The sequence below is a fragment of the Cyprinus carpio genome, chromosome A1 (genome assembly GCF_018340385.1).
Source record: "Cyprinus carpio isolate SPL01 chromosome A1, ASM1834038v1, whole genome shotgun sequence".
Classification (NCBI taxonomy): domain Eukaryota; kingdom Metazoa; phylum Chordata; class Actinopteri; order Cypriniformes; family Cyprinidae; genus Cyprinus; species Cyprinus carpio.
In genome coordinates this window covers 35,269,057-35,286,267 of record NC_056572.1, presented here as the reverse complement: position 1 = coordinate 35,286,267, position 17,211 = coordinate 35,269,057, and the positions used below count along the sequence as shown (strand labels likewise).

The following is a 17,211-nucleotide window of genomic DNA, read 5'->3' as shown; positions in this document are numbered from 1 at the left end:
AGCTAAGGAAAATCCCAAATTCAGTATCTCAGAAAATTAGAATATTGTGAAAAGGTTCAATATTGAAGACACCTGGTGCCACACTCTAATCAGTTAATTAACTCAAAACACCTGCAAAGGCCTTTAAATGTTCTCTCAGTCTACAGTCGTGGCCAAAAGAGAATTACATAAATATTAGTTTTCAAAAAGTTTGCTGCTAAACTGCTTTTAGATCTTTGTTTCAGTTGTTTCTGTGATGTACGGAAATATAATTACAAGCACTTCATACGTTTCAAAGGCTTTTATCGACAATTACATGACATTTATGCAAAGAGTCAGTATTTGCAGTGTTGGCCCTTCTTTTTCAGGACCTCTGCAATTCGACTGGGCATGCTCTCAATCAACTTCTGGGCCAAATCCTGACTGATAGCAACCCATTCTTTCATAATAACTTCTTGGAGTTTGTCAGAATTAGTGGGTTTTTGTTTGTCCACCCGCCTCTTGAGGATTGACCACAAGTTCTCAATGGGATTCAGATCTGGGGAGTTTCCAGGCAATGGACCCAAAATTTCAACATTCTGGTCCCCGAGCCACTTAGTTATCATTTTTGCCTTATGGCACAGTGCTCCATCGTGCTTGAAAATGCATTGTTCTTCACCAAACTGTTGTTGGGTTGTTGGAAGAAGTTGCTGTTGGAGGGTGTTTTGGTACCATTCTTTATTCATGGCTGTGTTTTTTGGGCAGAATTGTGAGTGAGCCCACTCCTTTGGATGAGAAGCAACCCCACACATGAATGGTGTCAGAATGCTTTACTGTTGGCATGACACAGGACTGATGGTAGCGCTCACCTTTTCTTCTCCGGACAAGCCTTTTTCCAGATGCCCCAAACAATCGGAAAGGGGCTTCATCGGAGAATATGACTTTGCCCCAGTCCTCAGCAGTCCATTCACTATACTTTCTGCAGAAGATCAATCTGTCCCTGATGTTTTTTTTGGAGAGAAGTGGCTTCTTTGCTGCCCTTCTTGACACCAGGCCATCTTCCAAAAGTCTTCGCCTCACTGTGCGTGCAGATGCGCTCACACCTGCCTGCTGCCATTCCTGAGCAAGCTCTGCACTGGTGGCACTCCGATCCCGCAGCTGAATCCTCTTTAGGAGACGATCCTGGCGCTTGCTGGACTTTTTGGAAGCCCTGAAGCCTTCTTTACAAGAATTGAACCTCTTTCCTTGAAGTTCTTGATGAACCTATAAATTGTTGATTTAGGTGCAATCTTAGTAGCCACAATATCCTTGCCTGTGAAGCCATTTTTATGCAACACAATGATGGCTGCACGCGTTTCTTTGCAGGTCACCATGGTTAACAATGGAAGAACAATGATTTCAAGCATCACCCTCCTTTTAACATGTCAAGTCTGCCATTCTAACCCAATCAGCCTGACATAATGATCTCCAGCCTTGTGCTCGTCAACATTCTCACCTGAGTTAACAAGATGATTACTGAAATGATCTCAGCAGGTCCTTTAATGACAGCAATGAAATGCAGTGGAAAGGTTTTTTTTGGATTAAGTTAATTTTCATGGCAAAGAAGGACTATGCAATTCATCTGATAACTCTTCATAACATTCTGGAGTATATGCAAATTGCTATTATAAAAACTTAAGCAGCAACTTTTCCAATTTCCAATATTTATGTAATTCTCAAAACTTTTGGCCACGACTGTAGTTCTGTAGGCTACACAATCATGGGGAAGACTGCTGACTTGACACTTGTCCAAAAGACGACCACTGACACATTGCACAACGAGGGCAAGACACAAAAGGTCATTGCAAAAGAGGCTGGCTGTTCACAGAGCTCTGTGTCCAAGCACATTAATAGAGAGGCGAAGGGAAGGAAAAGATGTGATAGAAAAAGTGTACAAGCAATAGAGATAACCACGCCCTGGAGAGGATTGTGAAACAAAACCCATTCAAAAATGTGGGGGAGAGTGGACTGCAGCTGGAGTCAGTGCTTCAAGAACCACTATGCACAGACGTATGCAAGACATGGGTTTCAGCTGTCACATTCCTTGTGTCAAGCCACTCTTGAACACAGACAGCGTCAGAAGTGTCTTGCTTCAAAAAGGACTGGACTGCTGCTGAGTAGTCCAAAGTTATGTTCTCTGATGGAAGTAAATTTTGCATTTCCTTTGGAAATCAGGGTCCCAGAGTCTGGAGGAAGAGAGGAGAGGCACACAATCCATGTTGCTTGAGGTCCAGTGTAAAGTTTTCACAGTCAGTGATGGTTTGGGGTGCCATGTCATCTGCTGGTGTTGGTCGACTGTGTTTTCTGAGGTCCAAGGTCAATGCAGCCGTATACCAGGAAGTTTTAGAGCACTTTATGCTTCCTGCTGCTGACCAACTTTATGGAGATGCAGATTTCATTTACCAACAGGACTTGGCACCTGCACACAGTGCCAAAGCTACCAGTACCTGGTTTAAGCACCATGGTATCCCTGTCTTAATTGGCCAGCAAACTCGTCTGACCTTAACCCCATAGAAAATTTATGGGGTATTGGGAAGAGGAAGATGCGATATGCCAGACCCAAGAATGCTGAAGCCCACTACCAGAACAACCTGGGCTCTCATAACATCTGAGCAGTGCCACAGACTGATCGACTCCATGCCACGCTGCATTGCTACAGTAATTCAGGCAAAAGGAGCCCCAACTAAGTATTGGGTGCTGTACATGCTCATACATTTCATGTTCGTAGTTTTCAGTTGGCCAAGATTTCTAAAAATCCTTTCTTTGTATTGGCATTAAATAATATTCTAATTTTCTGAGATACTGCATTTGGGATTTTCCTTAGTTGTCAGTTATAATCATCAAAATTAAAAGAAATAAACATGCTAAATATATCAGTCTGTGTGGAATTTGTGAAATAAATTAACTTTTTGATGATATTCTAATTATATGACCAGCACCTGTATATATATATATTTTATTTGGCTAATGAATCTTTGACTCTGAGTACTTTTTGTTAACACAACCTCTGATTAAAAATGTAAATAATATGAAGCAACGGTTCCCTAGTTTTCTTGCATTGATTACAAATCATGCTGATTCATATGCATCGATCTTGAAATATGAATCGTATTTTTTATTTTTTTTCCATTAAGGTAGCGTACCTCGTTCATCACATATCGCTGTAGCAGCTGATAAGGACAGAACTCTGATTAACATGGAAAAGATACCTTTTATTGCGTGTCGTGGTTAGGACACGATGTCTGATGTCTCTTCAGGATGACCAGTGACCATTCAGATTCCCACGCTCTAGTGTCGAGTCAAACCAGCTCAAGCTGAATACTCAGTCTGCGTTCATTCTTTTACCTCTCCAGGTGAAGAGATCGCTCAGACAGTTGAGCAGGCCATCAGTGGAGACTTCATGGGTCGCCTTATTATCCAGCCCAATGGATGTGGAGAGCAGATCATGATCGGTATGACTCTACCTGTCATTGCCACTCATTATCTGGACAGCACCAGTCAGTGGGAGACTGTTGGCATGGAGCGCCGAAATGAAGCCATCAACCATATCAAAACAGGTGATTTGGAATAAAATCTTAACATGCTCTCAGAGATGCTCTCTAGAAAACTTTCGATCAAAAACTGATAATAAACAATACATTATTTATTTTTTGTTTAAAGGTTATCAGCGGCAGCTGGGTTACCGTAAATCAGATGGATCCTATGCTGCATGGAAAGACAGGCCGAGCAGCACATGGTATTTTAATTTCAATCAAAGTTATTTGTTTCATTTTCATTGCCAGTGATTCCCTGTGATAATGTATTATTATCATTTTTAAGATTATTGGTAGCAAGTTATTACTTGTCACTCATTTGGATTTGTTTCTCTCTGTTAAAGGCTTACAGCATATGTGGCCAAAGTCTTCTCCATGGCCAATGACTTTGCTACTATAGAGAAAAATGTGCTCTGCAGCGCCCTCAAGTGGCTGGTTCTGCACAAGCAACTGCCTGATGGCTCCTTTAAAGAGGAATCAGCTGTAATTCATGGAGAGATGGTGGTAAGTTGAATGTGACTATGACAGACTGTATTTAAACTCGTCTGGAGTACAGGAGAACAGGAATGTAAGCTAGCAGTAGAACTACATTAAATAATTACCCTTTGCACATCTGTAAGATACAGAGCCCCTAAGGGGACATGGTGATGTGAGGAAAATATACATTTTAGTGTTTCTGCATTTGCAAGTATTGCACTCCCCTGAGAAACATTGTGTTCTCTCTCAAAACTATTTAATTACACAGCAAAATCCCCAGTGTTAATTTAACACTCTGAGTGTGGACTCATATAAACACCGAAGTAGTGTTAAAAGTAACACTGAAGCAGTGTTAAAGTTAATGAGATAATTAAGAAGTTAATTGAGTTATGATTAAGCATTATTGAAGACACCTGATGTTAACAAGCAGAATCACAAACGAGAAAAATCACAATTTGTGTATCACCATTATAGTGTTCAGTGTTTGCTTTAGCTGGGATCTTGACCCTTGACTTTTTAACATTAAATTTTGTTTGGCTGATATAACTGAGTTATAACAGACAGATAAGCCGAAAGTGAAAGTCATTAGGTGGTGATGATTATGTTTTAATGTAATCATTATGTGACTTGAATCACTGAACCCATTCAGAGTCTTTTCTCTGAGTTATAGTTCCTTGATTGAATATAACAACTTTTGATGCCACAGTGAAAAAGTCTGTACCTGCTATACATTTTGTAAGGGTCCCTTGCAAACTGTTCTGATTTCTTTTTCAAGATTAAATATTTTAGGCACACACAGACATCAAGAATCAGTGTATGAATCTCAACAACGGGGACAAACAGCAAATTCAGATAAACAGATCAACTCTGAACATCACAAAACTAAATACTGATGAGTTTTTATTGGCTATAACATGCTTTTTTGATGGTCACCATTGTTGTGATGCTCACGCTGATTCTTGATGTCTGTGTGTCTAAATAAAAATTTATTTATTTATTATGCAGCTGAAACTTTTAAAAGCATCTGTCTGATTAGGCCAAAATGCAAGGTCTTGTATTTTTCATTTAACTTATGTAATAAATAAAGACAATCCAACTCAAGTATTCAGACCAAAAACACAACCAACAACACATGATCACATTTCCTCTGGTTTGTCTGTCTGTTATAACTCGAGACACCCCTCGCTTCAGACTGTAGCGCGGTGACGTCACGTACGTACGTCATGTATGTGTTTACCGCGCATGCGCAAAGTGACGTAAGGTATGTCTATAGCGCGCATGCCTGCGCATGCTCATTAACGTGGTGACAGCGCATGCGTATGTAATTTGCATTGCGTGATGACGTTAGTTGTTTTCGCATTAAAATGCATGCGCATTAAAAGAATACTCCAATAAAATGTTAAAGTATTAAAGAACATTAAGGTGTAAAAAAAAGACGGGAAAAACAACAGTAAAATATAATACAGCAAACAGCACATATCCATTATTTTAACCATGTTTCATCTGAGGTAAAATTATACGGAATTACAGAGTTTATTCTGTGTAGTATTTTATTTACAATATATTAACATTCTGTTGCACTTTACTTCACTATGTATATTGTAATATTACACTTTAATCGCACCTCATATACGTCTTATTGAGCTATTCAAGAGTAAAACAGATGAAAATCAGTCATCAGCTCCAGTGGTGCAGCTGGTGAAACGTGTGTTGTTTACAATTTGATGTTCGAGTGTTCCTTTTGACTAAGCTTTTTTCCCTCCTTTTTCAAATTTCAAATCACATCAGAAAAGCATGTATTTTCAATAAAAATGAAGTAAATAATCAAAAAGTTGTGAGGGAGGGCTTTATTGTCCCAATAAGGTGGCATCCATATAATAATTTGAATTAAAATGATAATTTACACTCAATAAGTTATTATTGCATACTGTTTTATAATGTACTACAATACTGAGGTGCAGATACTTGCCACTATTTGCAAATAAGTTGCAACCTGGAACTAAGGTTGTATTGTGCAGAAAATGCACTCCAGTTCACGACACCTAATTTACATAAAAGAACAAACGATATTAAAGCAATATTAAATCATTTTGAAGAAAGTCAGAAGAGCCATACAACGAAAAGATTTTAAATGTATTTTTAAATATATTATAGGATGGTGTTAGAAAAAGTGTTATCTGCTTTGTCTGTAAAGTGATTTGATTTATTACCAGCATTAACATCAACTAAATTAATAAAGTTTGTCAAGTCAAAATTTAGGTTGGCTTGGCTCGAGAAAGTATAGCCTGAAAGTTTGATGTTTTTTCAATGTGAAAATTTTACAGTTGAGGGCAATTTTTTTAATTAGATTAGATTTAACTTTATTGTCATTGCACATGTAAGGTACAAGGCAACAAAATGCAGTTAGCATCTAACCAGAAGTGCAGTAAGCAGTAAGTACAGGATATACAGTGTCTGCAATATGTTACAAATGTACAATAAATAAACAAATAAGGCAGTATTATGGACATAATTTACAGATTTTAAATACTATCAGCATGATATACAGATAGATGTACTATGAACATACTATACGGATGGATTATGTAAAAGTGTATGTACACTATAGGCAGAAACTATGAACTTATGAACATAATTTACACTAGTGCAATGGACAGTAAAGTGCATAGAAAATATTCCAGTGTGCAAATGGATTATTCAGTGTTTCTGGATGAACAGACAGTAGTGCAAGTAATAGCATGTTTACTGTTCTTTGTTTGTAAATCAGATGTAGTGATGAGGAGGGTGAGGAGTGTGTGTGTTTGGTGTGTGTGTGTTTGGGGGGGGGGTTGTTGGAGGGCAGAGTTCAGTAAGGAGACAGCTGTAGGGAAAAAGCTGTTCCTGAATCTGCTGGTCATTGTCCTGAGGCTCCTGAATCGCCTCCGAGAGAGCAGGAGATTAAACAGTCCATGGTCAGGGTGAGAGGAGTCCTTAAGAATGCTGCGAGCTCGACGTAGACAGCGTTTTCTCTGGATGTCCTCAATAGCAGGAATACCAGACTGTAATACAACTGGTCAGGATGCTCTCGATCGCACACCTCTCGAAGTTCACCACGACTGAGCAGTTCCCATACCAGACTGTAATACAACTGGTCAGGATGCTCTCGATCGCACACCGGTAGAAGTTCACCAGGATGGCTGAAGACAGCTGGTTCTTCTTCAGTGTCCTGAGGAAGAAGAGACGCTGGTGAGCCTGTGAGCCTCTGATACAGTCTATCAGAGAGAAAAAAAACAGAAAGTTGAGAGGAGACAGACAGAAAGATGAAAAGAGACAGACACTCAAATACTTTTTACAGTACTCACTACATGGTAAGGAGTTAAAGAACTATCTAGCCACATGAAGTGGGGCTCTTCTCTGAATTTTTTCTCACTGACAGTGTCCCTAAAAAGTCATATGAAGTCACATGAAGGTAAATTTAAGAGGTAACACTTTACAATAAGGTTTCATTGGTAAACACTAGTTAATGTATTAATTAACATGAACTAACAATGAACAATACATTTGTTACAGTATCTATTAATCTTTGATAATGTTAGTTAATGATAAAGATTACAAATATACTAAAAAAAGTTTTTTTTTTATTATTTTTTTTTTTTTGAAATCCATGCAACCATCAGTGGCATAACTTACATTAATAAAGTCTTTCTGCTCTTTTTTAAGACATCTTTAAGGCTCATTTTAGGCGAAATAAGACTTTTAAAGACCCTTTAAAGAGCAGCAGAATGCCAGAATCCCTATCACTTCGAATAATATTTCACAAAACATATCATAAATGTTTGAAATCACACACATTTGAAATGACACGCTCTATGATTATGACTAAAGCATCCTTACAATTAAAAGCCATTAACACAAACTCACATTTTTTAAGAAAACAAAAGTAATTAAATGTTTTTTGACTTTACTGCCACCGAATCTCAAAATCCACCACACCTTACGAACATCCGGAAGTGAATGAACCTGGATATGCGCATTAATGCCAGTCAGTACGGCACGCACGTGTATTTATGGTAAATATATAAACGTGACGTCACCACGTTACTGCGCATGCATTTTATAGGCATACCTTACGTCACTTTGCGCATGCACAGTAAACACATACGTGACGTACATACATGACGTCACCGCGCTACAGTCTGCAGCGAGGATTACTTGGATAACTCAGTTATCACAGCCACACAAAACCTAAAGTTAACCACTTAAGGGTCAAGATCCCAACTAAAGCAAATACTGACCACTATAATGGTGACACACAAATTTGTGATTGTATTCTTTGGTGATTCTGCTTGTTAAAATCAGGTGTCTTCAATAATAGTCAATCATCACTCAATCAAACACCTAATTATCTCATTAACTTTAACACTGCTTCAGTGTTACTTTTAACACTACTTCGGTGTTTATATGAGTCCACACTCAGAATGTTAAATTAACACTGGGGATTTTGCTGTGTACCCTGAAAAAACATTGCAAAAGTATTGCGAGTGACGCTAAAGTTTCTCAGGGGAATGCAAAGGTTTTACAAGTGACCTTAAAGTTAGGAAAAACCAAAGTTTGTTGAGTAAATGTAAAGTTTCTTGGAGGAACAAAACAGTTTTACGAGTGGATACAAATTTACATTTTGCAAACAAATATAAAGTTTCTCAGGGGAACGCAAATGCTTGAGGGGCAAACAAAGTTTCTTGTTGGGGGAGCAAATATTAAGAGCAAAAGCAAAGCTTCTTAGGGAATCACAATAATTCGACAAGCAAGCGTAAAGTTTCTCGGAGCAATGAGTGAGTAAACACAAAGTTTCTTTAGGGAACTTAAAAGTTTTGCGGGAGATTTAAATATTTTTTTTTTTCTCTTATGAATTATGAACCAAAGCACGATACATTTGCAATACCTATACTGTCACTATCTCACAATATTTTATAGTCCTGCAGTCCTGGAAAAATATTTTAGCAAGTTTTTTTAGCAAGCTTTGTTGATTTCATAATAATAATAATAATACACACACATTTTATTCTATTCTGTTTATTTGTGCTTTAATCCAGGGTGATGTACGTGGCAAAGATGCCGATGCCTCTCTGACGGCTTTTGTCGTGATTGCCATGCAAGAGGCCAGAGAGATCTGTGGTGAATCAGTTGGTGTAAGAACACCTCTTACATCATTGTGTTTGCCAGAACTATTTATAATGAACAGTTGCTTTTTACACCCTTCCTTTGGGTTTAATCCTTAACACACACTTTTATAGAGTCTGCATGAAAGTATCAGGAAGGCTGTTGTCTTCTTGGAAGGTCGAGTTCCACAACTGACCAATCCTTACGCTGTTGCGATGACGTCGTACGCCATGGCCAATGAGAACAAACTCAATAAAGACATCTTGATGAAATACTCCTCACAACATGAAGGTCAGTCAAGTCAACAAGGCATCAAGAAGAGTTGGGTTTTGTACAACATTCAACAGTACTCACCAAAGTGTAAATAATGGAAGAATTACAGATGTTTTGTGGTGTAATGTTTGATCCTGTTTCTATTACTGTGTTGTGTTTGAAACAGCCGGTCGGTCCTGGACTGTCCCTGGACAGCATTATCACTCACTAGAGGCGACGGCTTATGCTGTGCTGGCGCTTGTGAAGGAGAAAGACTTTGATAAAGCAGGAGAAGCAGTGCACTGGCTGAACAGACAACAGTCTCACTATGGAGGATCTGGCACCACACAGGTACACTAACACCTCATCATTTGACTGATAGACAGCATAACAAGTGCAGGACTGACACTGCAGGACAGGATTTGAATGCTTTTCTGTCTTTTCTAGGCGACCATCATGGTGTTCCAGGCTGTGGCAGAGTATCGCACGCAGGTGAAGGACCGACAAAACTTCAATCTGGACGTGGAGCTGTCTGTGGCAGGAAGAAGCAAACCTGTCAGATATACTATCAAAAAAGAGAATGCACATCTTACACGATCAGACAGGGTGAGGAGTAACACATCTACTAGATTCAAACTGTTTGTGCGTTATTTGTGTTTTTTTGTTGGATTATGGTAGTTTAATTGCTTATCATCCATCATTTTTAATTGTCTACAATGTCAATAGTCTTGCATTTGGTCAGTGAAATTTTCAGGTATCTCTATTATATCATGGACTTGATTCTGATGACTCAAGTATGTCTGCATTCATTCAACAGGTGGACATAAACAAGGAGTTCAATGTAACTGCTAAAGGAACTGGAACAGCCACTCTCTCAGTGAGTGTTCATGAGCATTTATACAGTCAACAGCAAGATTAAAGCATATAACATCTAATCTGAGAGGCGCTGCTGTTTTCAGGTTCTGACGCTGTACTACGCCAGACCTGTTGAGAAGAAATCTGACTGTACTTTCTTTGATCTGACTGTTAAAATGGAGAAAGACAATGAAGGTTCATGAAAGTTCATGCCCTTTCTGTGGCATTTTCCATACATTCAGAGCTAAAATAAAACCTCCATAACACTTCATTATGTGTTGGTTGTTAGTTTTGATTATTACCATGTTTTTTTTTTTTCTTTTAGCAAATCAAGGAGCCATTGAAACGTACAAGATAACTATGGATTTCTAGTATGTTAACACATATTCTAATAAGTTTATTGTTATGCCAAGAACTATTTTATTTTTCATTTATCAGCATGTGATTATTTTGGCTGTTTTCTCACTTGCACTGGTTAATTGTTTTTTTCACTGATTAACTGGTCAGTGCCCAAGTTTGACCCCACCTCACTTTTCCACATTGGCTGTATGTTCTCACAAAGAATCAAATCGCTATACACAGCTGGTCACCATTGTAACTAAATAATGTCTCCGACAGAGATTCCAGTTTCAGTGCGTTCTGACACAGAGGCAACTCGCTTTACAGAGACGAGTTTATTCAGAGATGAGCAGCACTGCTTTACTACTATATGATAATTTGGAAGTCAAATGCATTCGGGTTCTAACCAAAAGATCTAGTGTGAAAACAGCTTTAAACACAGACAGAGTAGATGGAGCAAAACTACAAAACCAGCAAGACCTGTCATTAAAATCTGCTCTTGATCTCCATCTTCACAGCTACAAAAGTGATAAAACCGATGCCACCATGACTATTCTGGACATTGGCATACCGACTGGATTTACTGTGGAGAACAGAGATCTGGAAGAGGTATTGTGATGATAAACTGATGCAGTGATGCCTCACATCTGTATAGCATTGAGTAAATTACATCAATCTAGAACGTCCTAGAAGCAAACCTTAAATATAAGGCCCATCTGACATTGTCTATCAAAAATACTCTGGCGTCACTAGCTTTTTTAATCTAAACAGCTTTCGCTAACGCAGTTCTTTAGCATTACATCAGCCTGTTAAAGGAATAGTTCATCCAAAACTTAAAATTACCCCATTACTTACTCATCCTCAAGCCATCCTAGGTGTATATGACTTTCTTCTTTTAGACAAATCCAATCGGAGTTATATTAAAAATTGTCCTGGCTCTTCCAAGCTGTTTAATGGTAGTGAATGGGTGTTTTTTGTCAATAGGCCAAAGCACATTCATTCATATAAAAAGTGTCCCACACACAAATAAAGGCCTTCAATGCATTTTTGTAAGAAAAATTGTTACATTTTCTAAACGGAAATCTCCAGTTTCCTCTAACTGTTGTACGCGCGTTCACAATAGAACGTCTTTCTGGCAGATGACGTAGGACATAGTGTAAGGTCTGGTGATAAGTGAAAAGAAGTACAAAACAAAGATTTGTAGAGAACAATATCGGAGGATTTTGATATACGCCGAGAGGAGACTGATTTTCCTTTGCTCCTGTAAACAAACGTCGGTTCTCGCGAGACTAGAATATTCTCACTGGACTTTACGTTACTCCTACGTCCTGCATCATTCGCTGGAATGAGCGTGCATACGACGGTCAGCGGAAGCTAGAGACTACAGTTTAAAAGTTTTAAATATGGATATTTTCTTACAAAAACACATTGATTCTCTACAGGAGTCCTTTATTCACTTTATTTGGATTAACATCAAACTGACTTGAGCTCAATAACAACACTGTTGTGTTCTGTAGAAATACATCTGAGTTTAACTTTTTTAATGAATTTTGCAACTTTGACAGTTGAACTGCATTGAAACAACACTGTACTGAATTGAGCAGAATCATGACACTAGAGCTGCTTTACAGCTGAAATTTTGTTTCGTAATTCATGAACATTTTAACCCTGTTTTCTTGGTTTAATGTGAAGCTGCTTTGAAACAATTTGTGTTGTATGAAGCACTATTTAAAAAACTGTGACTTGATTGTGCATGCAATCTAATAATCACTTACAGTACAAGCAGGTAATAAAGCATTTTGATCATATCGTGTATTCATTTGTGTCTTGTTTCTTTGCCCTCAGTTGTCCAGAGGGAAGGAGCGATACATTCAGAAATTTGAGATGGACAAAGTGCTCTCAGAGCGAGGATCCCTCATCCTCTACTTAGATAAGGTATTTCTATAATATATTTATATTTCTATAAAATATGTTGAATTCTTGCTTCTGATTGGCTGACAAAGTGCTCATTAATATCCAATTACTGTACAGCCATAAGGTTCCATGTCACTGTATGTTCACATTTTGTACAGTGTGGCCAACATATTATAGTCTTATAACCACAAGAGAAAGTACATATGTAACATATAGCTTATGGCTGTAACAAATGTACATTTTATTTTGTTTTATATCAGCTATGCCACAATATCTTCGCAGTGTAAATGCAGCTATAGATTTTTTTTTTTTTTCCTAATTACTTGTTTCTTGTGCAGATGTTAACATAGACAGTTTCCAGTGTGCGATATGACATGTAGCCTAATCATAAATTTGCTTTTGTTTTCTGTTTTTTTTTTTTTCAGGTTTTGCGTAAAGAGCCACAAAGACTTGCCTTCAGAATGCATAAGATGCTTAATGTGGGTGTGCTACAACCTGCTGCAGTTACAATATATGAATATTACTCACCCAGTAAGCATTTGGTTTATGCACGCACGCACGCACGCACGCACGCACGCACGCACGCACGCAACGCACACACACACACACACACACACACACACACACACACACACACACACACACACACACACACACACGGTGAACGTGATTTCACCAAGTACAACATATTCCTGGAACAACATTCCAATCAGCCAATCAGAATTGAGATATAACTTTTTAGGAAATATCTGTTTTAGGCTTACCATAAGGGTTAGGTACTTCTACACTCTTGTTAATTAGCTATCATTTCACACTGATTTTAGTAATAAATTATGGGTAGGGTTAGGTTTAATAAATAAATCCAATTCTTCATGCCTCTGACCCGTACATATTTTGCATAATAACATCTTCAACGACTTCAACAACTCAAAAATAGTTTCTGTTTTTTTCTTGAATTTCCTATCCTGCACTAAGTCCATTCAATGATTTACTCATCTGCCACAATAATGCCTTTGCACAAAATTCTTCTTTTCACTCAACTCACTAAATATAAATAACAAAAATCATAATAATGTAAAATAGCAATATATAAACAACAAATCATTTAATGGTAAATAGAGCAGAAATTACAAATACAAGTATGAAACAATTATAAATTACAGTGCCATTTATTATAAACAACTTGAATTACAAATGGCATGTCTGTACTAGTTAACGTGAAACTGAAACTTGCGGTGTGTGTGAAATGCGCTACAAATAACCATGGGCTCATGCACTTTGCACGTTTTGTGTGCTTGACATTAATTGCATTACATAAATCACTTCAGAATAGATGACAAAGTAATTTATATTCCAGAACTGATTGATTAATTAATTTTGATTAATTAGTTAACAATGTCTGTTTTGTGTGTGTTTTATAGATGCACGCTGTACAAAGTTCTTCCACCCTGAAAGGGCAGATGGTGCGATATCCAGACTGTGTAAGGGAGACCTGTGCCAGTGTGCAGAAGGTATTTTCAGCCACAAATTATTGTTTATAAAATAAATAATTTTATTTGGTCCCCTGCAGTCCACTAATGTTCGCATGCAAAAACAGTCCTAAATGTCGTAATTAAACAGTCTGGCCTTTAATGTGCTCAACAGAGACTGCTGAGGTTGAACTGAAATCATCTATAATACCAGATTTAACCCTTGAAGAAATTCTGGTTTATTTTATTCTTAAATGTGAATGAGGAAAAATAAACAAATTTGTCTGTGATTACAAGTGTGTATGTGTGTGCATGAACATTATTAACTTCTCTGAACACAGAAAACTGCAGTTACCAGAAGAAAAACCATATCGGAGATGAAGAGCGTTTCAATAGAGCCTGTGAAGCTGGAATGGATTATGGTAAACGCATTCGTTCTGTGTGTTGATTCATGTTCATGACTCTCATACTTCCAGGAATTAAGATTCACTAGGGTAGGGATAGTTCACCCAAAAATGAAAATTACCCCATAATTTACTCACTCTGAAGCCATCCTAGGTGTATAAAAAATTGCCTTTTCTCTTCCAAGCTTTATAATATAGTGAAGTGAAGTGAAGTGAAGTGACATACAGCCAAGTATGGTGACCCATACTCAGAACTCCTGCTCTGCATTTAACCCATCCAAAGTGCACACACACAGCAGTGAACACACTCACACCGTGAACACACACCCAGAGCAGTTTAATAAAGTAATATAATATAATAAAGAAACACATCATATTTAAAAAGTTATAACCACTTTTCTGTAGCTTGTGCTAACTGTAACTGTCGTACACGGAAGTTGTTTGGGCGGATGACGTAGGATGTATGCAAATTACATTTTCAAGTGAGAAGAGAGAACAAAACAAAACGCTGGTCATGAATTACGAAAGTACAAAATGATCATTAATAAACAAAAATACAAAATTACGATATAAAAATAAAGTAGACAGGATTTCAATACAAAATAAAGAAACCTTTTCTCCATTGCTAAAGTAAGAAAGCTTTGCTTCCTTTGCTCCTGTAAACTAATGTTGGTTGGTTCTTGTGAGTCCTCCTGCCCACTGCCATTATAAAGCTTGAAAGAGCCAGGACAGTTTTTAATACAACTCCAATTGGATTCATCTGAAAGGAGAAAGTCTACACCTAGGATGGCTTGAGGGTGAGTAAATCATGGGCTAATTTTCTTTTTTGGGTGAAATACACAATTAAATAAACAGTTGTTTGTTGCTGGTGGGATGCAATAGAAAAGTTTTATACATTGCTCTTTTTATAGTGACTATGTTAAGCAACAATAATTCCAAGCACATAAAGGTTGTTTTGCTCTGCAACAACATAAGGGAATAAATTATGACAATTTTGGGTGACCTATTCCTTTAACCCTTGTGCAAATGCAATAAAAAAAGTTTGACCTGAGCCTTTTAGGTCTACATGCAGATAACAATATAATGTTTTTGTCAGTTTATAAAGTCAAAGTGGTTGGAATGGATCTGAAACAGGACGCAGACATCTATGACCTGGAGGTGGAGCAGGTGCTGAAAGAAGGTACAGTTCATTATTATTCCATTATACAGTACATGCTCTACAGAAAGCTAAATTGCATTGTGGCAGAATTGTTTCCTAAACACTGTTCTGCCCAATAATCACTAATTTGAATGTAAACGGAAAACATATACCACTCTTCCAACTTCCAAAAACCAAACAATATAGGAAAAAGACAAAACGTACAACACCATACCCAATCATCTGCAGAACCTTCGACCTGCCAGATCTCGGGGGAAGGTAGGTGTCCACTGTGTTTCTTCAAGAGAGCAGGATTTACTTCAGAGAGAACTGGATGTAGTAAAGTAGGCAGAACGACACTGAAAGTTGGAGGGGTGTGTTTAAGGATGTTATGCTCAAGCCCAAGAGAACGTCTGTCAATTAAGAGGGGAAGTGCATTTTTAGATTTGGATTAAAGATTACGAAGGCAAACAATGTTTTTTTTTTTTTTGTTTTTTTTTTGTGAATTGACTTGCACGAACGAATATGTAATTGTATATAAATGTAACAGTGTGCTCTATCAAAATAATTATAGTCAATGTTTGGTTATATATACTTTAAAAGATACCCTGTACAGTTACAGAAACTGACTTGTATGCACATCTTTTATTTTGAATATATATATATGATAATCATATACATATAATATATATATATATATATATATATATATATATATATTTATTTATATATCATAGTAGTGTTCGACTGATATATCTTGGCATTTTTTAAAGTTATTGGCATTGGCCAATACTTTTTTTTTTTCTCTTTGGCCAATATGTTGGACTTTTATTTTGATGGTCAATGCCTGTTTTTTTTTTTATTATTATTATTTTATTATTGCAAGATAAATACAGCAGTTGTCAAAAAATGGTGTAGGCTAAATGTTTTTCAAAATGTACAAAACCGACATGAATATGATTTTAAAATGCATTTTAATTTTTAAACATTTTATTTTGACCCTTACACTGTACATGATGTGTAGCTAAGTTTGTCATTTTGTATGTTTTGTCTTCACTCTTCTGTTGTTTTTAGCCTGCAGTACATCTTTGGAGAGCAGACCTGGATTGAATACTGGCCTACAAGAAAGGAAAGCCAAACTCAAGAACACAGGGACCGATACATCGGCATCTCTGATCTCCAGAACAGTCTTCTCAAAGAAGGATGTGCTACATAATCATACAACCAACATTTGTTGATTACAGAAAATTACATTTCATCTCTTGCAATCTTTCCATTAATCTTCATAGTATTGTTTTATCCAAAATACAGTTGTAATTATATATACATATATATAAAATACTAACTGAATAAAAATGTTACATTTTCATTTTGGAGTGACTGGCAAAATCATTCATTATTTTCTTGCCATTCTGAATTACAAATCCAACATTATCATTTTTGTGCAATACTTTTGAAACCGTATCTCTGTTTAACAATCATAAAATACATTGCAGGAAGAATTATAGTATGTTCCAGGGGTTTACTTTTAGTATAATAATAACAATAATAATAATAAAAAAATGTCTTTAAAACTAAAGGAGTGTTTGTTCAACATTGACAAAATCAAATACATGAGAAGCTAGGTCAGACCAAAATTGCTTGGATATAGAGCAATATTTTTATTTAGTTATTTATTTATTTATTTATTCATT

At 37.0% G+C, this 17,211-nt stretch overlaps 1 protein-coding gene across 2 annotated transcripts in view; it reads left to right on the top strand.

Annotated features, from left to right (window-relative positions):
* LOC109059061 (complement C3-like) overlaps positions 1–16,886 on the top strand; it is a 28,678-nt gene extending 11,792 nt beyond the window's left edge. The window contains exons 24-41 of one of the 2 annotated variants that reach the window (XM_042764266.1): positions 3,351–3,554; positions 3,658–3,733; positions 3,875–4,034; positions 9,080–9,175; positions 9,281–9,437; positions 9,586–9,749; positions 9,846–10,004; positions 10,216–10,275; positions 10,358–10,448; positions 10,579–10,624; positions 11,111–11,201; positions 12,438–12,527; positions 12,932–13,037; positions 13,928–14,017; positions 14,317–14,397; positions 15,476–15,565; positions 15,664–15,796; positions 16,592–16,886. In XM_042764266.1, the coding sequence (XP_042620200.1) occupies positions 3,351–3,554; positions 3,658–3,733; positions 3,875–4,034; positions 9,080–9,175; positions 9,281–9,437; positions 9,586–9,749; positions 9,846–10,004; positions 10,216–10,275; positions 10,358–10,448; positions 10,579–10,624; positions 11,111–11,201; positions 12,438–12,527; positions 12,932–13,037; positions 13,928–14,017; positions 14,317–14,397; positions 15,476–15,565; positions 15,664–15,796; positions 16,592–16,733 (2,036 nt within the window). In that variant the 3' untranslated portion in view covers positions 16,734–16,886. Of the gene's footprint in view, positions 1–3,350; positions 3,555–3,657; positions 3,734–3,874; positions 4,035–9,079; positions 9,176–9,280; positions 9,438–9,585; positions 9,750–9,845; positions 10,005–10,215; positions 10,276–10,357; positions 10,449–10,578; positions 10,625–11,110; positions 11,202–12,437; positions 12,528–12,931; positions 13,038–13,927; positions 14,018–14,316; positions 14,398–15,475; positions 15,797–16,591 lie in introns of those variants that run through there. The other variant, XM_042764257.1, reaches the window with a different exon arrangement.
* The last annotated feature ends 325 nt before the right edge of the window (positions 16,887–17,211 follow it).